At 44.1% G+C, this 27,844-nt stretch overlaps 2 protein-coding genes and 1 long non-coding RNA gene across 6 annotated transcripts in view; 1 reads left to right on the top strand and 2 right to left on the bottom strand.

The window, feature by feature from the left end:
• The first annotated feature begins 52 nt into the window (after positions 1–52).
• LOC138136279 (protein FAM91A1) lies at positions 53–12,939 on the top strand. 3 transcript variants are annotated; one of them, XM_069055388.1, is made up of 14 exons: positions 53–263; positions 313–397; positions 451–660; positions 710–894; positions 942–1,042; positions 1,093–1,252; positions 1,298–1,449; positions 1,501–1,690; positions 1,737–2,008; positions 2,058–2,221; positions 11,180–11,943; positions 12,024–12,130; positions 12,290–12,359; positions 12,422–12,939. In XM_069055388.1, the coding sequence occupies exons 1-14, from the start codon at positions 192–194 to the stop codon at positions 12,530–12,532; spliced, it is 2,643 nt and encodes an 880-aa protein (XP_068911489.1). In that variant the 5' UTR covers positions 53–191; the 3' UTR covers positions 12,533–12,939. The 3 variants fall into 3 exon arrangements, with proteins under 3 accessions (XP_068911489.1, XP_068911490.1, XP_068911488.1); XM_069055387.1 differs by having other exon boundaries at positions 60–263; positions 1,495–1,690; XM_069055389.1 differs by lacking the exon at positions 12,024–12,130 and having other exon boundaries at positions 1,495–1,690.
• A 1,979-nt stretch (positions 12,940–14,918) lies between these two features.
• LOC138137226 (uncharacterized) lies at positions 14,919–16,327 on the bottom strand. The gene is made up of 3 exons (XR_011161633.1): positions 15,989–16,327; positions 15,793–15,923; positions 14,919–15,736 (listed from the first exon to the last, which is right to left on the bottom strand). It is a non-coding gene; the product is annotated as an uncharacterized lncRNA (long non-coding RNA).
• Positions 16,328–18,380: 2,053 nt separating this feature from the next.
• Positions 18,381–27,844, bottom strand: part of N (neurogenic locus Notch protein) — a 55,743-nt gene continuing 46,279 nt past the window's right edge. For both annotated transcript variants that reach the window (XM_069056932.1, XM_069056930.1), the window contains 7 exons: positions 25,883–26,646; positions 25,532–25,826; positions 24,188–25,475; positions 21,474–22,740; positions 20,869–21,416; positions 20,485–20,704; positions 18,381–20,420 (listed from right to left, as the gene is read on the bottom strand). In XM_069056932.1, the coding sequence (XP_068913033.1) occupies positions 19,405–20,420; positions 20,485–20,704; positions 20,869–21,416; positions 21,474–22,740; positions 24,188–25,475; positions 25,532–25,826; positions 25,883–26,646 (5,398 nt within the window). In that variant the 3' untranslated portion in view covers positions 18,381–19,404. The remainder of the gene's footprint in view (positions 20,421–20,484; positions 20,705–20,868; positions 21,417–21,473; positions 22,741–24,187; positions 25,476–25,531; positions 25,827–25,882; positions 26,647–27,844) is intronic.

The following is a 27,844-nucleotide window of genomic DNA, read 5'->3' on the forward strand; positions in this document are numbered from 1 at the left end:
TGGAGTAGAAGGCTAGAAGGTGTTTTAATTTTTAAATTGTGAATTATTCGGATGCGAAGGTGGCGACCCCGCACGCCTTCGAACGCTCCGTGTTTGGCAACCTGTCAAAGGTGTCAATGATGTGACAGATGGGTTTTGGAAAATATTATATTTTTTTATCGATTTTAAAGTAAAATAAGTCGCTAATCGTCATGAACGCTGAAATCGAAGAAAACATTCGGAAAAACGTGCCATGGTCCCAGCTTCCAGCTCATATCAAACAAGTAGGTCATTTTAAATGTACGCCAGTCTGGCAACTAATTTCCCTTGTAGATTTTAAACAATTCGTTAAAGGACTACGAGAGATACGTAGTATCATTCAGTATTAAGAACCAATTGCGATACCGCGGAAATTTAGGTGAGGCCCCCATGGGTGCACGTTGGCCCGACGTACTGACGGTTTTTTTCCAGTGCGCCACATCGTCCGCGACGAGAAGCGCTACTACGAACGCATCGTCGCCTACAGTAAAGAACGTCTGATGCTCTTCCCATACCACCTGGCTGACATGGTAGTGAAAGGTCTGCGAATAACCCCCTTCAACTACTACATTTCAGTAGTGGAAAAACTGATGCAAGCAGAGAAAAGCTACGACACTTTGCCGAATTTTACAGCGGCGGATTGTAATTTCGTCAATTGTGGTTCCACTCAAATTTATCGCGTCTGTTCCAGGTCTGAGACTTTTGGGAATCGGCCGCAACGAATATATTGAATTGATGAACAAGTCGCGCTCGAATAGGGGCCGCTTGTTTGGAAAAAAAAATGTACGCGGGTTGCTCCCCAAAGTCCCGTGCGACATACACGTCGAGCCTTGGTGGAGAGTCGAAGTAGGACTAGTCCTAGAAGAGGACGTAAAAGTGAGTACAACTGTCCCCCTCGATTTTGTCTACACCTTGCGTTTCAGTTGGTCAACGACGAGGAATTAACCGTGATCGACAGACTAATAGATTTAGGGTCGCAAGCTGCAGGAGAATTGAACTACTACGTGGTGCTGAGCCTCTACAAGTAAATCTACACCACATCACCCGTTCGCTGTCACAGTTTTTGATTTTTAGGAAGGGGCTCATATATCTGGACGTCCCCATCACGGGGGTGGACTGCATCCAAGTGCCCCCGCTTCAAGGTTTCGTCATGAACAGGGTCCTGGGTGACTACTTTGAGACACTCCTGTATAAGATTTTTGTTTCTATTGACGAACACACGACAGTCGCTGAGGTATGATTTTTTCGCCGCCTCCACCACCTAAATCTGTCATTACAGCTCGCCGGGGTGCTTCAAGTGGACACAGAACTGGTAAAACAAGCGGTGTCGCTGTATTGTAGGTTGCAGTTCGCCAGGAAGCTCGATCCGGAGACGGAAAAAGACAGAACCAAGAGACATCCCTCTTGGAATTTACTTCCATCACAGTTGGGGTAATTTGTGAATTTGTTATTTGAAAAACAATGTAGTTTTGACAGTCGTAGTATCGAGGTCACCCCGCTGACTCTCTCGTTGAGCAAAGAAAATCTGGGGGCTGGTCAGGACTTGCAGTCGCCCCAGGGGGACCCCCCGGAGAGCCCCGCCAGCGCGACTTTAACACGGAGAGGCCACCGCGTTGCCTTCCTCTTCGACTCGACCCTCACAGCCTTCCTCATGATGGGAAACCTCTCACCTGTACGTCTCGCCTCTCAACCAACCAACACTCATTGTAGCTTTGCAGGGCCTGAAAAAACACGCCGTCACCATGTTCGAAGTGGGAAAGCTGTGCGACGAAAGCCTTGACAGTTTCCTGACGGAACTGGAGAAGGTGTCGGTTTTGGACGCGGAAGGCGAGGGCGAAGCTCGCCGTTTCTTCGACCACGCGGTCATCCTCAGGTCGACGATTCTCGCGTTGCGGAAGCTTCCCGGGTCCGGACTGGACTTAGTACGCCTGGAGAGTCTGCACTCGCTGGACGAGGCCACTTGTCTGCGCCTCTTGCAGAAGAAATACAAGTGAGTTGGTTTGTCCAGATGGTTTTTATCGTACCACGGCGCGGGGCAGTCTTTTAGTGTCGATGGCGCCGCTCAGCAGGGAGGTGCGACCCGTCATCAGTTTGAATCCGCCACATTTGGGGCCCGCGGTTCCCGAGGTCAATTCCTTGTGGTTCAAGCTGTTCCTGTATCACGTGACGGGGTACGGACCCCCTTCGCTCTTGCTCGTCAAAGGTGAGTCCAAATCTGCGAGAAAGCGAGGGACAAATTATAAAGTTTTTAAAAAGGAAACAAACTCTTCGTTAGCGATACATTAGTACCTATTAAATTAATTCACACTTATATAATTCCGGTGAATCAATACTACTAACGGTAGATTGATGTGTTTGCTTGGTTGCCTAAAACAAGGGGTTTATTATATTTGGGGTCATCCGTCATCACTTCTTCGTTGTCCGCAAACTGAGTACCATGAAAATACGCACCTGGTGCTAGATTTAGCGAATATGGAGTAAGAATCGAAGTGCAGTTCTTGGAGGCAGAAGCGGTGTTTCGAGTGAGACTATTAATTTTCTATATTAATTATTTTGGGAGAGTGATTATGTCAATTCCAACAGTAATTTTTACAGAGATGACACAACTACTTTATGATCTAACAAAGATCTCGATCTCTTGAGTAATCAAAACCAAAAAACAAAACGAATTTACCCAAGTTGAATCCTAACAAGACAAAGTATTATTTTTTCCACAAATAATCGAATAACACACTACCTGCTGTATTTATAACTGGCCTGTTCATTTTATTAAAAATGCGTTATGAAAATGTTTCCGAGAAAAAGCCAATTTCCGCCGATGAAGGCAATACGCAATATAGCCGAGAACAATAACAACACTAAACACAAAAACCACGAACAATAAGGAATTTGATTTCAAAGCAGCAAAAACAAGGAGTTTTTTCACTTCACATTCAAAATGTCATTTGAACAAGAAACATTCTCGGTGGCAAAAACTTAAGATGAATAATATCCCCAAAAAGCGCTTGTTTACTAGCTGCAAAAAAAAAAAAAATAGAAAACTTGTCTGTGTTATTTTGTAACTTTAAAAGCCTACAACGGCCTCATTTACTGTACTATTGATTTAGGGAAATAGTTCATTGTCGTTGACTATATTTATAATGTTTTTTTTTTTTATCAAACAACCCCCAACACCACAATTTACACCCAAAATAGAGCTGGCAACATTGTACACTGTTGACCTAGGGGCCTAGGGTGAAAAATGTCGTAATATGAAAATTGAGGTATCACTAACGCAGCAAGTTAATAACAACTAATTTGACAGTTTAAAAATGACAGTTGGCAGGTGTAGCCATAGAAATCAATAAGTTCCCCAAGTTTAGTAAAATTTTATTATTGCAAACCTAAATCAACAGGTCGTGGTTCTTTGATTAAGAAACAGACAATAGACCTAGGGCCAGTTTACAGAAGCGAAATTAAGTTAATCGTAATCAAATGCGAGATTAACTGAACACGTGATCAGATTGAACCAATCGAAGTTCCGGATTCATAGGTTAATCGCGGATTAAAATTTAATTCGAATTAAGTATTTAATTATCTTTCTATAAACTCACCCCTAGAAAAGAGTTGTAGCGCCGTGCTGTACCTCATTTCAAATCTGGCGCTACTCCTACCCCCACACCGAGTGAGGAGGAAGGAAGAACTCTCTCGTCTCTCGCAAATGAACCAGAAGCTCTCTCGTGCTGTTAGTGTGTTAGTGAACCCAATAAATATAAGCGCGATTGCCAAAACGCAATATTGGTGACCCCGACGTGATCACGCCGACATCTAGCAACGCCAAAATGCCGGGCGGAAGTGACGCGAACGAGCCCCAAGTCGCCGCCTCGCAGCTGACGCTACCTCCGTGCTGGACGCATAAGCCGGAGCTTTGGTTCGCCATGGTGGAGGCCAAATTCAACCTGGCGACACCCAAAATCACAAAGGAGGACACGAAGTTCAGCCACGTGGTCGCCGCGCTCGGTCCAGACCTCGCCGGAGAAGTAGCCGACCTCATACTCAAACCAGATGCGGACGCCCCGTACAGCAGGTTGAAGGCCGAGATTTTGAGCAGGACGACGCTAACGGAGACCCAGAAGCTGAAGCAACTCCTATCGGGACAGGAGTTGGGCACCCGGAAACCCTCGCAACTTCTCAGGCACATGAGGACTCTGGTGACGGACACGCAGTACGTTAACGAATCCGTTTTGCGGGAGTTGTTCCTGCAGCAAATGCCCAGCAGCATACAACCCATCCTGGTAGCGGTGACGGGGATCGATCTCGACCAGGTAGCTATGGTGGCGGACAAAATCCTGGAAGCCACCCCAACGGCCGCCATTGCAGCCACCACACGCAACACGCCGTCCACCCCGCAAGGCCAGTCCACATCAACGTCAGAGGGCGCCACTCTAGGGGCGGTCATGCGGAGGTTGGAGAAGATGGAGCAACAATTGAAGCAGCTAGGCAACCAACGTCACGAGCGGGAACGAAGCAGAGGGCGCAGCCAAAGTCGCAGCCGAGGAGCCCCCGACACGGACACTGGCAAATACTGTTGGTATCACTACAAATTCGGAGACCGAGCACGGCAATGCAAGGACCCCTGCGCGTATCCAAAAAACGCCACGTCGGGGCAGGAGTAAAGTCAGCTCCTGCCACACGGTGTACAGCCCGTCGCCTCTATGTAAGTGACAAACAGTCAAAGATACATTTTTTGGTGGATACGGGGGCGGATTTCAGCATTTTGCCCGCGAAGTTCAGAGACCAGAAACGTTACGTTCCGCGTTTCAACCTGCAAACGGCAAGCGGATCCGGTATTAAAGTGCTAGGTGAAAGACTGCTTCGTCTGAATATCGGCTTAAGACGAGAATTCACGTGGACGTTTTTAATCGCAGACGTGACAGACGCCATCCTCGGAGCAGACTTTTTAGACAGTTTCAAATTAATAGTGGACATCAGTGGTAAAAGGTTAATCGACTCGGAAACGTGGCTAGCAGTGCAGTGCCCCCTAAAACAAACAAGTCCACAGACAATACGGGCAGTGTTTACGAATGCAGCTGACGCGTACCAACAACTGCTGCGGCAGTTCCCCAACGTACTCAGGTCGTCAAACGTGCCAACCGAACCGCATCACACAGTCCTGCATTACATTGAAACAAAAGGTCCTCCAGCACACCATAGACCGAGGAGGTTGCCCCCGGAGAAATACCAGCTGGCCAAAAAAGAATTCGAAAATCTCCAGCGACAAGGCATCATCAAACCTTCCTCATCGCCGTGGGCCAGCCCACTCCACTTGGTGCAAAAAGCTGACAAAACTTGGAGAGCATGTGGAGATTTCCGGACGCTCAACGCCCAAACTGTACCTGATCGGTACCCGATCCCACACATACAAGACTTCAGCCAACACCTCCGAGGCAGAACCATTTTCTCCACCATCGATCTGGTAAGAGCCTATTACCAAATTCCGGTTAACCCAGCCGACCAACCAAAAACAGCAGTAACTACACCATTCGGGTTATTTGAGTTTACCCGTACACCATTTGGTCTCCGGAACGCAGCCCAGACGTTCCAAAGGTTTATGAATGAACTGTTTCAGGGATTAGATTTTGTGTACGTCTACATAGACGACATTTTAGTAGCGTCCCACACAGAAGAAGAACACCTCCGTCATCTCAAACAAGTACTAGAAAGACTTCATCGCCATAACGTGGTAATAAATCCAAAAAAATGCACTTTTGGGGCCGCAGAGATCAGCTTCTTGGGGGTCAAGGTCACGTCAGAAGGCGTAGAACCATTACCAGACAAGGTCGAGGCCATCTGCAACTTGACGTTCCCAACGACATCGAAACAATTGCAACGTTTCTTGGGCATGGTGAATTACTATCGGAGGTGGATCCCACAAGCAGCAAAAACCCAAGCACCCTTAAACGCCCTCCTGAACGGCTGCACACGACGAGAGGTCCCGATCGAACCAACGGAAGAGACAAAAACAGCTTTTGAGAAGTGCAAAGAGGATTTGATGCAAGCAGCCAGGTTAACATACCCCAGCCACAGCAACCCTCTCAGCATCGCGACAGACGCTTCGGACTGGGCAATCGGCGGAGTACTGCAACAGCTCGAAGAGGGACAGCAAAAGCCAATAGCATTCTTCTCAAGGAAGCTCACCGGTACCGAAAAAAAGTACAGCGCCTACGATCGAGAACTTTTGGCGATTTATCAAACCATATTACACTTCCGACACTTCCTAGAGGGTCGCAATTTCACAATCTTCAGTGACCACAAACCCTTAATTTATGCCTTTCAGAAAAAACCAGACCAGTGTACTCCACGACAAGCTAGACAGCTGGATGTAATCTCCCAATTCTCCACGAACATCAGGCACATCAGTGGGGAAGAGAACACTCCAGCGGACACGTTGTCGAGAATACAAGCGGTCCAATCATGCAACTTCACCGGGGATGCAGTAGCTGAAGCACAAGAGCATGACGAACAACTCCAGGCCCTAAAAACAGAAGGCAAGTTCACCTTTGTACAGTTGCCCATTCCGCTGTCAGAGAAAACCCTCTGGTACGAAACGACACATGGAAACCGCCTCTATGTACCTAGACCATTCAGACGACTCGTCTTCGACAAGGTACACAACTTGGCTCATCCGGGGGTCAGGAGTATGACGAAACAAATCACCAAAAATTACTTTTGGCCAAATATGAAGAGAGACACCGCATCCTGGGTAAAGACGTGCCTTCAGTGTCAGAGGTCCAAGGTCCAGCGCCACACAAAAACCCCAATCGGCACCTTCAGTCAACCAGATGCACGCTTCAGCCATGTACACCTAGACATTGTCGGTCCTCTCACTCACTCAAATGGAAAAGAGTACCTACTGACGATGGTGGACCGGTTCACGAGATGGCCAGAAGCAGTGGCGATCAGCGACATAAGCGCCGAAACGTGCGCCAGGGCATTCATCACCACTTGGATGAGCAGGTTCGGGGCCCCAGCCAGAATCGTTACAGACAGAGGAACACAATTCACGTCAGCTCTATTCCGAACTCTGACAGAACTCATAGGCACACACCACATCCAAACAACTGCCTATCACCCACAAAGCAATGGTACAGTGGAACGGTTTCACAGATCCCTGAAAGCAGCGTTGATGTGCCATCAAGCCTCTTGGTCGGAAGCGCTGCCCCTAGTACTGCTAGGTCTCCGGACAACAGTCAAAGAAGACCTCGAAGCTTCACCAGCCGACCTGGTCTACGGCACTGCATTGCGATTACCCGGAGACATGATCCGAACCAGCACGCCCGCTTCCAGGGACAACCAAGCACCAACACCCCACTTTGTAGAGGAACTGCGGTCGAAGATGAACGCGATCCCCTATACGGCTTCACAGACACACGGCGAGCACCCAGTTTACCTCCCGAAAGACCTGCAGCAAGCCAAATACGTATTCGTCCGAGTCGACGCCGTGAGGAAGCCATTACAGCCCCCTTACGACGGCCCATACAAAGTGTTGGCAAGGAACCCTAAATATTTTTCGTTGCAGATCAAAAGCAAACGCAGTAACGTCTCAATAGACAGGTTGAAGCCGGCGTACCTGGAAACAACAACCAAGAACCTGCCAGGGGACAAGAGCGTGAGCTGTCAAGGATCGACCAGTTCCGGCAGTACCGACCATGGGACCAACGCAAAGCGGACAAGGGCAAACAATTCCCCAGACTACGCGCAGAGGAACCGCACAACACGATCAGGTCGTCATGTGAAATTTCCGACACGATTCGGGGACATGGTGCAAGTGTACTGATAGCGAGCGTTGCTTTTATGTTACCTTCTCCGTTTCTATCATTTGTCAATCTAATTTTGTAAAACTTTGTAAATATTCGTTTCTATCATTTGTCAATCTAATTTTGTAAAACTTTGTAAATATTCGTTTCTATCATTTGTCAATCTAATTTTGTAAAACTTTGTAATTTTTCGTATTCGTATTTCGTATTCGTTCAAATGGCATTTTCACTGGGAGGGGGGTACTGTAGCGCCGTGCTGTACCTCATTTCAAATCTGGCGCTACTCCTACCCCCACACCGAGTGAGGAGGAAGGAAGAACTCTCTCGTCTCTCGCAAATGAACCAGAAGCTCTCTCGTGCTGTTAGTGTGTTAGTGAACCCAATAAATATAAGCGCGATTGCCAAAACGCAATATTTCTCTCTCGTGCTGTTAGTGTGTTAGTGAACCCAATAAATATAAGCGTGATTGCCAAAACGCAATAAATTGCTGTCGCGAGCAATAAATTTTGGTCGTCAATGTCATTTCAAAATTTGGTTAGATTGTCACAAATTTAAAAAATTTCCCTGCCTAATTATGCCCATGTCAACAAAGTGTCAAAAAATTGAGAAAAAAATGACAATTAATGTCATACAGCATGATGATAGGTTATGATATTTACGACTGTTTTACAATGGAGCATTTTTTATTGCGTCAGAGAATGACCTTGACGATCAAACTTTATTGCTCGCGACTGTATACCCCGTGAGCAACAATAATTGTTTCAGTTGGCAATAAAAATTGGAAAGACAATGAATTATACCTACCGTGTGAGCAACAAGTACTGATTGAGTTGGCAATAAATTCTGGTGATTTTTGGAGACTTTTATGTCATGTTCCAACGAGAAAACCATTTTATTAATAAAAGATTACAAAAACCAAGACGTTTAAATTTGAAATGTATACCAGCTGTCAATAATGTCAATAAAACAAACCGAAATAGGTGCAATTCACAGTCTTATAAATTTTATGTAAATTTTTTTTTTTGCCAACTGAAACAGTTATTGTTGCTCACCCTGTATTTCCCTTTGTTTTATTGTCATTATTGACATCTGATATAAATTACAAATTTAAACATCTTGGTTTTTGTAATCTTTTATTGGTTTTCTCCTTGGAACATGACATAAAAGTCACCAGTTTTATTGCCAACTCAAACAATAATTGTTGCTCAAATCTCAAATGCTCACGCGGTACAGTTAGGGACACGGAATTTCGAGCACCATTTTTCTGTCACTTGAAATAATTGCGATGTAAATCACTCTTTATTGTCAACGTGAAATTCAAAAGTCAAATTTTGAAATGTATTTTCTGTTCACGTCAATAGCATGTCAATCAAAATCGTCGCAAACGGTAAAATTGAGGTTAATAATTTTACATTTTTTGACAGTACATATGTAATTATATTGACAGTGATGCCCGATATTCCGTGTCTCTAACTGTATTAAATTCAAAAAACAACTATAATCTGTTTCAAAATCAAAAATCCACCAACAGTGCATTCTACATCGAAAATACAACCGATAACGTCGCGGACTTTTGTTTTTAGTGTGTCTGCAAGTGTCAGAAAAAAGTGGGGTTATGAAAGAAAACTGTTGGACAGTCGTTTTGGTCATAGTTCATCGTGTTTTTTATTCTCATTTTATTATTTCACTCAAAAAGTATGATACGGTAGCTAAAACCTTGTACATAATAATTATTTTGTGTTTCGTAAATAAACTCAAGAGTTTAATGTCAAATTTTGGCGGGATGTTGAGGCAACCCAAAAAAATTAAACTTTTTCTAGGGATTTCTTTTTTTCTGCCAACATAATTCAACAGGTGGTGGATTTTTGATTTTGAAACAGATTATAGGCTGTCAAAAAAAAATTAATTAGTTATTTTCACATCATTCGATTGGTATCCATGATTTTTGAAATTATTCTTTTGTTGACATTTCATATTGTCAAGCAAATTGCAAATTTAATCAAGTTTTGTTAAAATAGAAAGGAAACAATTTTCAAAACGAATTAAGACGATTTCATTGTCAGAGAGAAGAGGGTCCCAGCAAGTTTTTGTGTGTAACAAGGTTAAAAACAGAGAAGTTACTAATTTGTGTGAAGCAGCTCTATCTCTTAATTGATTCGTTTCACCTTAAGCATCTGCCTTAAGTGTGTTTAAATTAAAACATTACCCAAATTTAAATATCTTTTGATCGCTTCAAAACTTTAAATATCAAGCTGCACAATGAAACCGTCCCATTGCGCTTTGTCCGGCAAAATTAATAAAATCTTATAACATTCAAGGATCTCTTGAACATTAGTTTTGACGTTCAATATTATTGTTAAACGTTTTTATTTGGTAATTTTTGCAATGTTAAAATTGTGCATCACCTGTAACGTAATTTCCGTATCGGTCTATCCATGTTCAGTTTTGACAAGTCTCCATACTCACGCATTCCAGAACTCCAGAAGACACCGTATATTATTCTATTCTACAGTGTACTGCACTAAGTAGTCTCGCAAAAGACTCTTTTGTTGTCTGCACTAACTCGGAACACCACAATTTACACTTTGAAAAATAATAAACAATAAAACTTGCGAAGTGACAAGTGCGAACTGTCAAATGTCAAATTTACTTTCTAGCACAGAAATTCACGTCTCACCTGCCTCACGTATTCGCGAAGACAATAAATATTATTCTGACACGTGTTTTACGATCGTGTTACGTGAATTAGGAGTGAAGAACTGTAATAAATGTAAAAAAAAACAAAAAACAGGAAAGTGATTGTGTTGGTAACAGTTATTTTTCCTGTGACGTAAACATGAAAATCACAGCCATCTACGATGTTAAGAGATTAAAAACATTCGCATTGCAGCACACAGGTGATCGGATACTTCTGAGGCAAAAAAACCCAACGGAAAACATCGTAATGATGATAAATAATGAACGACAATTTACATTCAATAAGAAACGATGAAAGAAAGCAAATATTGCAGCACACCAAGTTTGAGAGGCGGCAAATCAATGCGTACAGTTGGTTGCAAAAAAAACGGAAACTGTTAGAATCATTTTTACAATTTTTTCATAGTGTGAAACCTTCTTTCGAGAGATAGGTTAGAATTACGGTCAAAATTCAATGACATTTTTAAAAATTATTTGATAGGTATTGTCAATTAGACAATTAATTGACAAATAGACAAAACCAAATTTACATTAGGAAAATTTTCCGTAAATCACAGCCAACCGCGATAATTGCGTTTGAACGTGTGACGTTAGAATATGAGCCGGGTGTACTAGAACCGGGCGATGTGCAGTGCGAACACTTGACAGTGTCGATTTCTCCATTGCAGGCACGCAGATCACGCAGCTTCCTCGGATGTTCCTGGGCTACTCCCGCCTCCTCGTGACCACGTGGCTGCACGAACCCGCCGTGATCCCCATATCGAACATCCTCCACGTGAACGCCGCCGCACAGTATTCCCCCGTGCTGATCCAAGCGTACGGGGTGCACCACCCCGCCGACACCCACATCATTCCGTTCCCGTTCCGTCCGGACACCCCGTCGAAGAGCCTGACCGAGGTGCAGACGGACGTCCAGTTCAGAACGCACCCGGCCGTCGGACACCTCTCGAATCTCGTCGACCTCGAACACAACTGCGGCTTCCTCACGTTCGCCAACGTCGGCGTGTTGGACTTCGGCTGCGCCAACAAAGAACCCACCGTCAGGCTGGGCAAGAATCGCAGACATATCAACTCGACCGTCGTGAGACGAAGCTCGAAAAGCGAGCCGCTCTCCATCACCAACGAGAACTTCAGCTTCACCGCCGCCGACAAGCCCGCAGAGGACCTGCTGCAGTCGCCGGACGAGTCGCATTTCGCCCTGACGCCGGTCTCGGACAGCCAGCGCTCCTCCCCAGCCAACGGCTTCACGAGTAAAGAGTCGTCGGAGCTGCTGCGCCGGGAACTCGACGAGCTGGAGGAGAAAGAGACTAGGCGGATGGCGCACGCGGTCTCCATCGACGGACTGATGAGCCCCACCGACGAGAACATCAGCATGTTCTCGAGGGACGACAGCGAAGAACCCAAACCCCACCAGGACGACAACTACGGAGAGGTGAGTCCATCTCTTTGTTGCGTGTCAAGTGTGGCGTCGACTACTCACTAATCCGCTTGTGTTGCGATTTTTCAAAATAGGTTTGGACCCTATTAGATTGCCATTTCGGAATACCCCTGTTTGACGTTAACGCGAATACTAAAATTTGTGATACCATAGTGACGGGAGGCTTGGCCGAAGCTACTAGGTAAATGGCGGCTGCGTTCGAGCGAGAAGTGCACGTCACGTGATCGCAAATATACACAAACGCCATAGTGTTGTGGCCCCGCCCATGTACTTCTCGCTCGGAACGAAGCCGACCCCTCAACTCGAGCGCGGCGTACCTCTAACGTTCCACTCGTTGCAGTTTGGACAATCTGGTCGAGTCCAGTCGCAAGTTGGGGTCGGCGTTGCTCGACTTCATCTCCCAGTGTCAAGTAAGTCCAACGTTTTGATGAAAAAAAAATCATTGATCGACCACGAGTCATGTTGTTTTCAGTACCACGCCGGAGAGAACATGGAGATAATGAAAAGGGGTCGGTTGGTACCGCCCCCAAGGTACAACTTGGTCTTCGACAACGGCAAAGTGAGCGAGTGGTCCGGGAAATAGTAACATAAGCAATACCGATTAACTTACTTAAGTAACTGATGGGTACTTATTATTTGATACAATAATTATTGTATATTAACAGACAATGTACAAATTATGTGATACCGGTAATTTTAAGTTGAAGACTACTTATATTTGTAAATATGTCAGTATGCATTTACTACGATGGCAGGGCTAGGTTAGGAAGGTTCAATACAGTGCGCGATTCGCTTTTTTTTATGTTTACACAAGCACTCACTGGCTTAAGCTGAGACATCAGGAGCAGGGTCTCAGTTCGATCAGGACCAATCAGGAAATCTTGGGACGTTCTTTTTTTATCGTGAAGCTAACTCGAAGGCAGTAGACGATTTAAACTTTAGATTACTAATAGAAGCAAATGACGAAATATAACTACTTCCTAATTGAAACTGTGGTTTTCTTGTTCCCTAATTTCCGATTTCACGAACGCTAGTTAAAGTTATCTGTAGTTAGTTATCTATTGTTATAAGAATGTTCTCGTATATTTTAACCTGCAGTTAACTTAAACGGGGTTGGTGAAATCGGCCCTAAATGAAAGAAAGGCACCTTAAAAATGAATTTATGTGTATAGTATAAAAAGCATTTTTCCCTCCCAAACTAAAGTGTACAGACATTTAATAGTTATTTCTAGCCCTGTGTAATACACAAAAAATTTATTTAAAGCAAAATATAATTATTTTTGTTAAAAATTACCAGATGGGGAATTTATTTTTCTTCCATTGGCAACATAAAAGATTCAAGAAGCGCCTGTCACGACAAAAATCAACCAATTCCTCAAATATTCAAAACCGTCGTCGTCGTCGTTTGTTATTCCTAACCCATCGCTTGATACCCCCCTCGGCCCCTACTGCTATACACAATGCACTGCTTGCGGTAAAGGATACAAATTTGCCCGACATCAATATTTTACACTTAAAAAATTGTACAAAAATGCCGCATGACACTGACATTTTGTGCTGCCAACCTAAAATCTTTCATTAAAAATTCCTGTGTCGATTTTCTTGCCTATAATACGTATAATACCGAGTGACTATAAATGATTGAAAATTATTTTGTTATGTTGGTAACATATTTGAAATCTTCAGTTGGCAACATCGTTGGCATGACACCCGCAGTTTTTAAAATTGAAACAAACGTCAAAAAAATCTAAATCGACAGTGTACTTCGTGACTTAACCTAACCTAAATAAAAATGATTGATAGATGATCCACGAGAAGACTTGCACTACCAACCGCATCAGTGTTCCCAATCCACTATTTTCCTTCAATCATTTATAGTCACTCGGTATAATCTATTCCATCTTTAAAAAAACGATAGGTTGCCATGCTTTAATTTTGTTAAATTGGCAGTACTGAGGAAAGCAGTAGTTATTGTAGTTATACAGCGTGATCAACAATGACTGAGTCTGTTGGCAATGAAACAATTGAAAATACTGGTGATTTTTGTCTAGTAATTGGCACTGACCACGCACTGACCGAATTTATTAACTTGAGATGACATTAAAAACATTCTTGGTTATGCAGGTTATGTTTATACTATTACAAAAATTAACCTTCGTTGGTAAATTTTAAATTTGCAAAATTTCATTGTTACCAACAGACTCAGTCATTCTTGATCACTCCGTATTTCATTTCGTTTTGGTTGTAAATTTTTTGTAACTAAATTTGAAGTGCTATGTTGCAAGATAATTCTAAAACAAAAAGTAAATAAAGTTGTCAATAAATGTCATTTTGGCGTTTTTCCAATTTATTTTAAATTAGACAACACAAAGTAATAATTTAAAGGGTTTACTACAAGTGCATGTACATGTTCTTGAAACTCATTCAACGACTAAAGCCTCCACCAGATGTTTATATTTTGATTTGTCTTTTTTTTCAATTGCTATTTTTAATAAAAAATGCTGGGTTCACTATTAATTTCTTGTAATACAGTTTCAATCGATTCGCGAAAAAGCGGAACCTAAGTATGTGCCCAGTGTTGCCAGATTGGGGGTTTTTCCCCTAAAAATGGGGGTTTTTTAGAGAGATGGGGTAAATTTTGGGGGGTATAAATGTTTGGGGGTTTTTGTTGAGGGGAAATTATTTTTGGTAGTGAGGAAGAAACTAGCATATTATCAATATTCAAGATAAAAATACTATTTAAAAAAATGTTTTCATATTTATTTACATGTGTAGCAGAGCAGAAGAACTTTTTTCAGGAATACCCTAAATTGATAAAGTCTATTTTTTCCTGGTAGGCGCGTGCGTGCGCATCTCCGAAAGGTAGAATCACATAGCTAAAATTTTTAGCAGGATGCAGGAATTATTAGTATTTTTGGTTGCATATTATCTAGGGGGATCAGTATTTGTGGTTGCATATAAAACTCATGTTTATGATTTAATTTTTGTATAATTTGTAAAATGTAAACAAAAAAGTTTATGAATAAACTCGTGGAAAATTTGATAACAAATATTATATGTACAACATTTTTTATTTATATTTTATACATACAGGAGTTTAATTGGGTACAAAATAACTCGATACTTTTGGATTCAATCGTTAATTTAAAAAACAAAAATAGAAGAAAATAATCATCAGCGCACTTTTCACTTATAATTACACGAGCTTTTTTTTGCCGAAGTAAACTTGACATTTCAATGAGAATTTTGTTGCCTGGCAATTCAACGAAAAAAACTCCCTCTGGCAGTTTTTTGAGTTTAATTGCAGGCAACAAAACTCGAATTATAAATGTAAAGTTTACTTCGACCCAAAAAACAAAAACTTGAGTGTAATTCGGTAAGACAATTTAATGAATACGGAAAAGTACGATGATGCAGACCTACTAGAATCAAACGCTCTCAAAAGTTAGGTTCCGTTTTGTCGCTGGAAAAGTTAGGGCAAACTTTTTTCGCTGTCATAGTGACAAAAACACCGCTGCTTATGGGATTTTTAGTGTATGAATTAAATTGTCACATACAAAAAATTACAGTGACATCGACAAAAATTGACAGTTCACATGAAAGCGGCAAAAATTTCATAACATGGACATGGCCTGCTTCGACTACAATCATTTATAATAACCATGTATCTTGCAAGAGAAAAGGAGATATTTTTGATGTTCATCCAATTGAATCATACATTTGCTATCAGGTTTCTTCGGTGCCTTTTCTTCCGCCAAGTATCGTTGAATGGTTCTAAATCCACAACCTTCAACACAAAGTAATTAAGCTGTGATAAAACAAAAACAAATCTGAAATCAATACCAGTATAATCTGCAGTTTTTTCCATTTGAGCCGTCTTGGTTAACTCGGCAAAATCCTTGAAGATCCCACGAAATACTTAAACGATCTTTCTTCTCTTCTCTTCTAGATCTTCTCGGCTTGTGGGAAATTTGCTATAAATATGAATTTATGCATTAATAAAAAACTGTTACTTGCTGTTAGCATAAATCCAACTTACGCCGTTTATTTGGTGATCGAAATTGAGACATCTTGTTGACATATAAAAACTTCTTAACCTCTAAGAACTAAAACCTGTTTTTTTAATAAATAAACGGACACAACAGAAAACAGACACGAAACAGAAACAAAACAGACACAAAACACGAACGGAAAAGTAAGACACTATGAAACAAAAATGGCAGCTTGGACCTGATTGACAGTACAGAACACTGTAATATTGCACATTTCTCTAGTGTAAGTAGAAAAATAAAGTAACCAATAGGAAAGTCGCATTTCGTTGCAGGATTTTGTAAATGCGCACGCACGCGCCTACCAGGAAAAAATAGACTATAGGTAGGTGAACAGTCGAATGCAAAACGTTTTGGTCGTCAATGTCACTAAAAAATTATTCGTTTATGTCAGAACTCAGAATTTTGTAATTTACACTGTGTAATCAAGCCTTATTGTCATCAAAAAATCAGAAATAATTTAAACGTCAACAGTATCGTGCGTTCATTTAAATTTATCCTCAAAGTTGGCGTTGAAGAGTCCATTGTGAACGCACTATACGTATTACGGATCACGGATTAGCTGTTTAAATCTTACGTTTTTACACGAGTGGCGCGATCACAATCGACTCTTCAATGCCAACTTCGAGGATAAATTTAAATGAACGCAGGATAGCATCATGAGCCTGACATCGCCGCACCAATGTCACAATTAACGCCAAAGTTTGTCAAAAAATAACATAGACGACCAAAATATTTTGAATTTAACTGTACAACTTTCAGCTCTCTTTAATCTGATGATTAATTTAATTTGTATACCTATTTGATTTATATTTTTGGGACTTCCTGTGCGTGCCTGAAGGCGCATATTCGGTTTTTTTCTGCGTTAAGTATACATATTTGAATTTTTTTTGTTTTTTTTTTAAGTTGAGTATAATAAATAAATGTTTTATTTATTGGAAATTTTGGGGGTTTTTCTGCAAAATACCATTATTTTTGGGGGATTTCGTGCTTACAGTTGGGGGATTTTAAAAATATCATCTGGCAACACTGACTGTGCCTTCAAAATTCCTAACCAAACTTTTATTCAGATATACAGGATGAAATCTGTCAGATTGTCATGGCCAAGCATCGTTTTTTTAAAGTTGGAATACATTATACATGGAATGTTTTTAAATATTGCCACATTTAGTGTAACGAATAGGTCCCAAAAAAGATTGATTTTTTTAAACATTTTTACCTGATATTTTAATGACTACTTAACAACGTACTGCTCACCTATTCCGCGAATTTTGGGACACCAGTATAATCTGTATAATACAGAATCATTATAAATTATTGTCCCATCGCAGTTGGCGTTGGTGACAGGGTTTAATCTGCCGCAAACTTTATAAGTTTATAACACGGCTTCCTAGATTAATAAGAGTCGAAGCCTCTAATACGGCTGGTCGAGTTCCTTGAACTGTCTGTTCCTTCAAAAGCCAAAAGTATAGTAGCGCCCTCTACCAAAAAACGAATATTTTTTAAATTAAATTAATGAAAAATCGTATTAACGTTTTCTTTTCTATCAATAATCTACTTTTTGAAGTAGTGTATGTGTATGTAACATACAAATTACGATTCTTTTTAAAATGAGATTTGTACGCGGTTAAGCAGCCAAAAACACAAATGTATAGTGGCGCCCTCTCAGGAACAGAAAAAATGCTTGCAACTGATGAACTCGACCAGCCGTATTAGAGGCTTCGACTCTTATTAATCTAGGAAGCCGTGGTTTATAAAATGAGTGAGACTAGTATCACCGATAGGTGGCGCTCCTGGCGGTAGTGGAAATAAGTTTAGAGTGCCAACACTTTGAGGAGAACACACCAATAACGATGCGCGGCAGACGTAACTACGTTGGTCGAGTCCATTTTTCAATTTCTAGGGGGGGAAGGTAGAACCGCTTACCGCCAAGCGGCGTCAGAGGCGTACGTTCATGTTCATTCGTAATCTGCTTTGCCAGTGTTCGTTTCGTTGTTTCGTGATTTCAGGGTTGTTTTTGTGTTGCATTAAAATCAGTTCTTTTCAGAACTAAATAATTTTTATTGTTCGTTGAAACATGACATTAAAGCGGTATCACAATCATTCAAATAAAAACGTATGCCCCCATTTCTGAACACAAGTGATACGCCACTGGACAAAACTTCACGGACAGATTTGGATGACTCGACGTGTTCACCTTAAAGTGTGCGGACTCTACTAGTTTGGCTAACGTTGCGAGGCTGCGGCATATCCAAAATTTGTGTGGGTTTTCAACGCCAACTGCGATGGGACAATAATTTATAATGACCCTGTACATGCAAATGACGAAATATAAATACTTCCTAATTTTGGTTTTCTTGTTACCGAACGAAAATAAAGGCGTCTTAAAAAATGAATTTATTTATGTATATAGTACAAAAAGCATTTTTGCGTCCCTAACAACTAAAATAAAAAATGATCCACATGCTTCTTTTGAAGTAATGGTTTCTCAAACTAAAAAGAATCTTAAAATAAACCATGATCATTAGTGAGACAGAGTTCCCTACCTAATCAGTACTTTATACAAGGATTGAATTAATAAAAAAAATAAAATAGGGGGGAAACTGACGATATACAAGTAGTGTATAAATAATAATAAAATTTTACGACCTGCATTCATAATATAATACATGATTTAATGTCGAATTTCCGTTTAAAATGTGCGCAACAACTATTGAAAGACATCCTAATTGTTCCCAACGGAATGTGCTTAAAACTGGACCGTAAAGTACCTAAATAGCTTTATCAAAAATATTAACAAATCTAAAATATCATATATTTACTCGATATTGTCATACAATTATTGTTCTGTTTTCACGAAGCGGTCCGACACCTGTGTATATCGTTTTGTTTTTTGCCGGATCGTCGTCTCTCGCTCTTCGTCGAGTCCACGATGCGGCCTCGAATTAATTATAAAATCTTAATGGAAAAGGGACGCACACCAGCGTGTTGGACCGCTCGTGACATCTTCTGAATCACAGACACGCCATTAACGTAAATGAGAATTCTGAAACTCCCTACGCTACACATCATCATCATCATTATCATAATAAAATTGAAATATGTACTTAACGCTATTTTCCGAATGTCATGTGATTGGAGACAGTGAATGAATCTGTGCTCGCACAAATTTCACAGTTATAAAAAACTAATAAAAATATAATATAGTAAACTATGTACAGTTTATGTGATATAAGTAATCTATAAAATATTACAACACTTCAACAAACGCGTCAAGGCACGAGATGAATGGATTTCGGTTAAGGTACAGGTGATTTCGACCGTTTGGCATTTATTAAAAAATTGAGACCATTACGACGGATGTCTGTCCGACATCCGGAGAGAGCCCGCGACGACTTCTTGTACTTTAAATGTAAATAGCGTCGGAACCTTTGTTGGTTTGGTGTCCCCCTGAGGAGGCGTACGTGTTGGGACTGGCGATGTTCTCCGACCAGTCCGAGTTGCAAGATCTGGGCGAGCTCGACGACCAATGTCCCGGACTCTCCGGGCTCGGCGTGGGAAAGTTGTCGGGCAGCAGGTGGTCAGAGTGCTGGGAGGGCGGCGTCAGGTAGTAGTTCTGCTGGAACTGCTGCTGCGGCTGGAGGTTCGCGTTGGCGGCGCTGTTCAGCAGCCCCGTCGGGTACGCCATCGGCAGCTCGAGCCCGGTCTGGCTGAAGTCGAAACCCATCTGGAGGTTCTGCGCTTGGGGGACTCCCCCGTGCTTTTGCTGCGTGGCCGCCCGCATCGCCGCTATGTGCGTGGGGCTCGTCGGCAGGGAGGGGCGCGTCTTGGCCGGCGACGGCGACCCGTTGTAGCCTTGGGGGGAGAGCGACATGTTCGATTGCACCGAGTGGGGCGGCGACTGGTTCGAGTAGGGCGGGCTGAGCGTGTTCGGCTGCTGCATCTGCCTCTGCTGCATCATCATCGTGTCGTGGAAGTTCCCCAGGTTGAACGGGCCGTAGTTCTCCAAGCTGACCAAATTATGCATCGGAGGATTGCTCTTCACCACGTCCTCGTAGCTGGGCGGCTGCTTGCTCGCCATCAGGCTCTCCAGGCCTTGGGGGGTCAACCCCATGTTCGAGTAGATCGACGCCGTGTCGTACGGGCTCGGCAGGTTCGTCATCGGCGACTCCACCGGACTCAAGGTCGAACCGATCGAGTCCACGCTCTGCGGGATCTCCGCGTGTTGGGCGTTTTTCTTCGTCGACTTCTTCGCGCTCGCTTTCCTTCGTATGCTCCCGCCGGTCGCCAGGTCCATCTCCGGACTCGTCGGATCTATCTGCACGTTGTTGTTGTTATTATTGTTATTGTTATTCTTGCTGGGCCTCTTCGACTTTTGCCGTTTAGGAACGATCACCGTGGGCTGCTGCAGTTGAATCTGACCTGTTGGCGAAACCAAGCTTACTCATTAGAAACGACCCCACTCAAATTGACGCACAAAACTTACTCATCATCGAACTGTTGGGGATGACGTTCACCATTTGCGGACTCCTCGGCACGTGCTCGTCCAGAAGCCGGACGATGTCGTGGTGCAACCTCTCGCTGGCCACGTCTCTCGGTAACCTGTCCATGTGGTCGGTGATCTCCCTGTTGGCGTACGCCTCCAGCAGCGCCTTGCACGCCTGGTACGACCCCTCACGAGCCGCCAAAAACAGCGGAGTCTCGTCCTGAACAAGACCAAACGTGTCACCCAACATTTCCCCCACGTCAACCTTGTGTACAAGGTCATCAAGACGGACTGTTTTAGTTGGCAATACTGAATTTTTTGACAGCCGTGACATTTGACATTTCAAGTCCTTCTTGATATCCGTAGATTCGGACCGAGAGTTACCTTATCATCCTGAGCGTCTCTGTTCGCCCCGTGGGCCAGCAAAATATTGACCGCCTCCACGTTGTTGACGGCCGCCGCCCAGTGCAGCGCCGTCTTGCCGGAATTGTCGGCGGCGTTGATGTCCGCCTCGGCGCTGATCAAATCTTGCACCATCCCCTCGATGGCCAACCTGGCGGCCAAGATGAGCGGCGTCGTCCCTTCGTGCATCCTCGCGTTCAAGTTCGTCGCGCGATTCCTGAGCAAGATCTGGAAGACGCCGAGAGCGTCCGCGGCGACGGCGGCGTGCAACGGCGTTCTGCCGGTGTTGTCTTGGGCGTTGGCGTCGGCGCCGGCGTCCAACAGCCTCTTCGCGGCGTCGGCGCGCGCGTACCTCGCCGCCAAGTGCAGAGACGTCTCGCCGGTCTTGTCCATCGTGGCGTTGAGCTCGGCACCCTGGGCCACCAGTTCTTGGATGACGGCGCCGGCGGAATCGTCCTCGTCGTCTTCGCCCGTGTCCATGCCGCCGCCCCTCGTCGACGCCACCATTATCGGAGTCATGCCGCAAGGACCTGGACACGATTCGCACCACCGTAATTTCTCGTTGAACCGTCTTAAATGTAAATTACCTCGAGCGTTGACGTCCGTGATGTCCCCTTGAGGCGGCGTCAGCATCGAGATGGGCTTCACGTCGGCGGCTTCCAGGTGCTGCTGCGACCACACCCGAGGCTCCGCCTCCTCGTAGTCGGTGATGCCGGTGTGGTCGCTCGCGTAGCCGGCTTCCAGGCCGCGGAATCTCTTCGGCTGGGGCATGTCGGAGTCGTCGTCCGACCATTGCGGCACGTGGCCGTGCTGGCCGTGATTGTCGATCTCTATTCCGGGGATTGATGCGTTTTTGCTCATGTTGCGCAGCTCCTGGCCCTCCGGGCCTCGCCTCCTGGATCTCCGCCTCGGTCCCGTGTTCGACAACGTCCACCCCTCCGGGAACCACGTTATGCCCGAGGCGCGCTTCCTCTGCGTGGTCACGATCACCCCGATCGCCACGCTTATCGCGAACACGATTATTATCCCAAAAACCACGTACTTGGCGTTGGTGGGGGTGTCGATGTCCTCGACGACGCCGCTCGAACCGTTCACCTGGTATATCGGGAACGACTGGGACAAAGTGTGTTTCGAAGCTTTCGCCGCCAAAAACTCGGCGGCGGCGCTCGCCGTCTGGAAACAACTCTCCGAACTGTCCGACAGAGTCGTACACTTCCTGTTGTCGATCTCCAGGTACACGATCACCCCAGACTGTCCTTGTTCCGAATACGCTATGCGATGCTTCCTCGTGTAGTAGTCGTCCTGGAAGGTACTAGGACCCGTGCCCATCCAAGGATAAATCATGTCGTGGCCGTTCTGGTCTTTCTTCACCCTCACGTTGGTCCTCAACTGGTGACTGGTGTCCCTCAAGAACGCCACCAGATTCTTTCTGAATCCTTGCATGTCCATCAGGATTATCATCGAGATGACACCTTCGGCGAGTTCCGGAGGAGCTTTCTCGCAATCCAAACCGTCCCAGTTGCATTCGGCATTGTTGCAACCGTAATCGCAATATCCGTTGGCGTAGTGTTTCTGACAGTAGGCGTCGTAGATGGGGTTGCAAGGCTGGAGAGACTTCTCGCAGTCGCGTCCGTCGAAGAGACACTCCGGATTGTTGCAGTCCTCGTTGCAAACTCCGTCCATGAAGACTTCCCAACATCGGATGGACGCGGTACAATTCGCCCAAGGATTGATACCCAAAGAACAGTCGTTACCGTCGAATTCGCAAGCGTAACTGTTGCATTCTTCGTCGCAACGACCGTTGCCGCGCTTCGAGGGGCACTTGTTTTGGTTGCACTGTTGTCTCTGCTTCTCCTATTGAACAAAATTCATTATTAAACCATCGTTGTGATAAATATTTTTCAAACAAAATTTTTGAACTTGAGGCGCATCTAAAATGGGCCGAATATTCAGTTTCTCTAAATCAACATTGGCTATCGTCCAAAAAAATCAAAAGTATTTTTCTTAGGGATTGCACTCTTATAAATCATTTTTCTATAGGATTATCATAAATGATTCTTACATCGCAGTTGTCTGAGATTTATTGTCCGCCTGTCATGTATTCGCAAATTTGACATTTGACAGCTCGCACTTACCACTTCCCAGTTTTTATTATTTACCATTTTTTAAAGTATTAATTGAAGTGTTCAGAGTTGGTTATGGAAGCAAAAGAATTTCTTACAAGACTCTCGTGCAGGACATTAATTTATTGCGGTAAATAGTAAACATTTTGTTTACATCTTGACAAACTTTCTTACATCAGCAAAAATAAAATTGGTTTATTTCCTGACACTACCTGGTGTATTATAACCGGCCTGTTTGTTCATTTCATTAAAAATGCCTTATGAAAACGTTTGCGAGAAAAAGCCAATTTCCGCCGATCAGGACGCCACAAAACGGGCGCTTCACGTTTAAATAATAATGACTGCGCAACATAACAAAGAACAATAACGACACTAAACACAAAAACAACGAGGAATAAGGAAAAGATTCACGAATTTAATATGAAAGCAGCAAAAAACAGAGTTTTTTTTGACTTCAAATTCAAAATGTCATTTGAACGAGAAAAACTCTTGGTGACAAAAACTTAACATGAATAATATCCCCAAAAATCGCCCGTACACTAGCGCTCTGCGGGAATTACTCAAACTACATTTTTGAACAGGCCGGTCGTATAATTGGGGTTTTCAGAGTTAATTAATGAAGCAAAAGAGTTAATAGTTGTTTTAAATAAAAGAAAATCAACTGGAGGGCTTCCAGAATCTCAGGAAGCTGTTGAGGATCAAAGAAATGGACCAGCACGATCTATAAATATTCTGCAATTTTTTGAAAAGCAAGCGTTAAAATGACAGACAAGAATAAAATGCACATTATTTCCACAATATTGGTCACATAATGAGGCACAACAAACAATACATTGTTGTTGTCACTTTTCAGCAAAATTTTAATCGATTCAATAAGCGAAATTTCTTGTTTCGATTTTATTTTGCAACATTTTTTTTTTAATTTAAATAACATCATCTTCACTCCCTTCGTTTTTAAGGACCCAAAAGTATTCATATCAATTGACCTTGAGGATAGTACAGTTACGCTATGTACTACAGGCGGCCAACTACGATGTAAGAGACATTTATAATTATGTATCCTGTATCAAAAACATCTTCTTAATAACTCTTTTTGTACTTCCGTGGATTTTTACAAAATGCTACTTCACCCCGGCGTCTAAAACTCTTTTAATTTTATTTCTCTCCACGCCACTTACCAGATCTTTAGCATAGAAATTGTTGATGTCCATCTTGGGGGTGACGGCGCGCCCCTGTCCCGCCGGCGCATTCCTGTCGTAAACCTCGCAATTCTTTCCGACATGCTTCGCCGGACAGTAACAAATATAATCTCCCAACTTGTCCTGGCAGATCGCCTCCGGATGCTTGCACGGATTGCTGTTGCACTCGTTCAACGAATCGATCTCGCAATTCGTCCCCGTGATTCCCACTGGACAATCGCACGCGTACCCGCCCCCGTCCGAGATGCGACAAACGCCGCCGTTCTGGCACGGATCCGAGTCGCAATCGTATCCGCTGAACTCGCAGTTCTTCCCGTAGAATCCCTCGGGACAGGTGCACTTGTGTCCTGCGTGTATCGTGGTGCACATGCCGCCGTTCTGGCACGGTGCGGTCGCGCAAAAGTTGACTTTGGACTCGCAGTGGCGCCCCATGAATCCCGCCTTGCAATTGCAGTGGTAGTCGTTGACCAGCTGGACGCAGTCCAGAGTCCCGGCGTTCGAGCACGGATTCGACAGGCACTCGTTGATGTCGCCCTCGCATCGCGGCCCCACGAATCCCGGGGGACATTTGCACTCGAACCCGCCCACCCTGTCGATGCAGGTGCCGTTGTTGTGGCAAGCTCCCGGTCGGCAGTCGTCGATGTTGATCTCGCACAGCAGTCCCAGAGTTCCTGAGGGACAGCTGCACAGGTACTTGTTGACGAGGTCGTGGCAGGTTCCTCCGTTCTGGCAAGGATTCGGCTTGCACTCGTCCACGTTCAGCTCGCAGTCCTGGCCTTGGAAGCCTTCGGCGCACTGGCAGGAGTACGACCCCACCAGGTCCTTGCAAGTGGCGCCGTTCTGGCAAGGTGCTGAATCGCACTCGTTGATCTCTTGTTGGCAGTAAGAACCGGTGTAGCCGTCCGAGCAGTGGCACCTGTGCGAATTACCGATGTCTTCGCATGTTCCGTTGTTGCAGAGGGACCTCAAGGGGACGCTCTTTCGCAACGCGGCGTCCTTGCAGCTGACCATCTCGACGTCGCACACTTTTCCGGTCCAACCCACGCCGCACAAGCATTGATAACGATTCTTGATTTGTCTGCACGTCGCTTGGTTCTCGCAGGGGTTGGTGGCGCACCAGTCGACGTACTCGCCGCAGTCTTTACCTGTGTAACCGTAGGGACAATGGCAAGTGTAGTGCGTCGTGTGGTCCTGACAAGTGGCGCCGTTCAGACATGGCGAGCTGTCGCACAAATTGATGCGATTTTGACAGTTGGAACCGGTGTAGCTGCAACAACAACACGCTTGAAGAACTGTCGACGAAGAGTCCAAGCCGAGACTCACCTAGGCCTGCAGATGCAAGTGTAAGAGTTGATGCCGTCGATGCAGGTCCCGTTGTTCATGCAACTGCTTTCGGTGCAGTCGTCGTCGTTGGTCTGACAGTTGATCCCCGAGAAGCCCAACGGACAAGTGCAAGTGTACGAATCGACGTACTGGTTACAAGTGGCGCCATTTTGACAAGGATTGGACAGGCACTCGTCGATGTCGATGTCGCATTGTTTCCCTTCGAATCCGTTGACGCAGAGGCAAGTGTAGTCGCCGATGTCGTCCAAACAAGTGCCACCATTTTGACAGGGATCTGTAATACCTACACCATCAGACACCTAATCGACGGTAATCGATCGATCGACTTACACGAAGCGCAGTCGTCGGTGTTGATCGAGCAGTCTTTCCCTTCGTACCCTCTCGCGCAAATGCAGTGGTATGACCCGTTGGTGTTCCTGCAGGTGGCGCCGTTGCGGCAAGGCTTCGAAACAATACACTCGTCGACATCTTGGTCGCAGTATCTCCCGGTGTATCCCCCGCTGCAAGTGCACGCGAAATCCTTGTAGTTGGAGCTCGGGGTGCACTTGGCGTTGTGCCTGCACCTGTTCGGCAAGCACGGGTCCAGCTTCTCGTCGCACTCCCGTCCGGTGAAGGGCAGCTCGCAGACGCACTTGTAGTCGTTGACTTGGTCGATGCAAGTGCCGCGATTCTTGCACGGGTTGATGGCGCAGTCGTCGATGTTCGTCTCGCAGTTGATGCCGGTGTAGCCCGGCAGGCATTCGCACGTGTAGGAGGCTAGGTGGTCGTGGCAGATGCCCCCGTGTTGGCAAGGATTCGACGCGCACTCGTCGATGTTGATCTCGCATTGTTTGCCGCTGTAGCCGGGCAGGCAGTGGCAGATGAACTGGTTGACGCCGTCCTCGCAGCTACCCCCGAACTTGCACGGGTTCGAATTGCACTCGTCCACGTCGCTGAGGCAGCGGGCGTCGTAGTAGCCCCGGGGGCACTCGCAACGGAAACCGTTGACCATGTCGATGCAGACGCCGCCGTTGGCGCACGGGTTCGAAGCGCATTCATCGATGTCGTTCTCGCAGTGTTTGCCGGTGTAGCCGGGGAGGCATTCGCAGTTGTAGCTGCAAGAAAATGGACAAGTCAGAAAAACGCGTTGAACGCTTTTACGACGTGCGAAGAAAGTCTTAGCGCCACAAGAAAAATACCAACTTCTCGATTCATTCAAATGTCCAGTACCGGTCGATAACTATTAAATTGACAGTCACTTTCATGCTTTTTAACAATTGTTACGGTAATTTCCGCATTTATTACAGGTTCCCAAATACATCTTGACGTCTAATTCACGTAACATAATTGTAAAACACTTATCAGAATAAAGTAATAGATATTCTACTATTTTGGTGTCACAATGAGCATTTTATGACACTAAAAACAGTTGCACAAATTTCAATTTTCTAGTGATTATTGAATATGGTATTGGTATCGATATTAAATGGGATGACATTTGAATCTGAATCCATGTTGCAGGATCAAAATAAACTATTAAGGGGGTGTAACATTTGGGAGACAATTTGAAATTTAATTTTCAATGAAATGACATTGTTTCATCAATACCAACCCAATTCCATTAAAATAAAAGTCACTAGGTACTTAATTTATATTAAAAAAAAAATACATTCATTGTAGAGCAATGAAGCCGAAATCTGCCTTATGCAACTGGTATAGTAATATACCGAGCGATCATTTAAAAAAATAAATCGAGTTTGCTTTGGAGCCTATGCTATAGCATGGGTTGCCACAGGTAACACGCCGACTCGATTTATTTTTTAATTGATCGCACCGTAGTATTGGTACTACCGCGATCATTAGATTTTGGACATCATTGTTCTGTCACATAATAGTATATTAAAAAACAAGTTTCATACAGTTGGCTTAAAAAAAAACGGGAAATGAAATTTGACCTAATGTGAATTGGAAATTTAATTTGGCAGTTTATGTGAATTTGTGTCTGTTTGACAGATAAGTGCAGTTTTTTAACCTAAATTCTAAAAGGCCGTTTCAAACTATAAAAATTTAATAAAATCCGACAGAATTTTTTCTGACAATTCCCGTTTTTTTTTTTTTGAAGCCAACCGTAAGACCAGTCTTGAAGCATGAATTCAAGTTTAAAAAACGAGTGACGTAGCCACGAGTTATTTTAAAGAATGAGTGAGTGCTTAAAGGTCTTATGAAACGAGTTTTTTTATACTATTTTTTGTAGTTTGCCATTTTCAAGCCGTTTTTAAACAAAAATGTTTACTTCAGTCGATTTAGGGATTT

The sequence above is a fragment of the Tenebrio molitor genome, chromosome 8 (assembly GCF_963966145.1).
Source record: "Tenebrio molitor chromosome 8, icTenMoli1.1, whole genome shotgun sequence".
Lineage (NCBI taxonomy): Eukaryota > Metazoa > Arthropoda > Insecta > Coleoptera > Tenebrionidae > Tenebrio > Tenebrio molitor.

Coding starts and splice junctions, on each gene's coding strand:
- LOC138136279 (XM_069055387.1), top strand. CDS start 192: ATGAACGCTGAAATCGAAGAAAACATTCGGAAAAACGTGCCATGGTCC. Junction 264..312: donor TTCCAGCTCATATCAAACAA/GTAGGTCATTTT, acceptor TTTCCCTTGTAG/ATTTTAAACAATTCGTTAAA. Junction 661..709: donor GAATTTTACAGCGGCGGATT/GTAATTTCGTCA, acceptor CGTCTGTTCCAG/GTCTGAGACTTTTGGGAATC.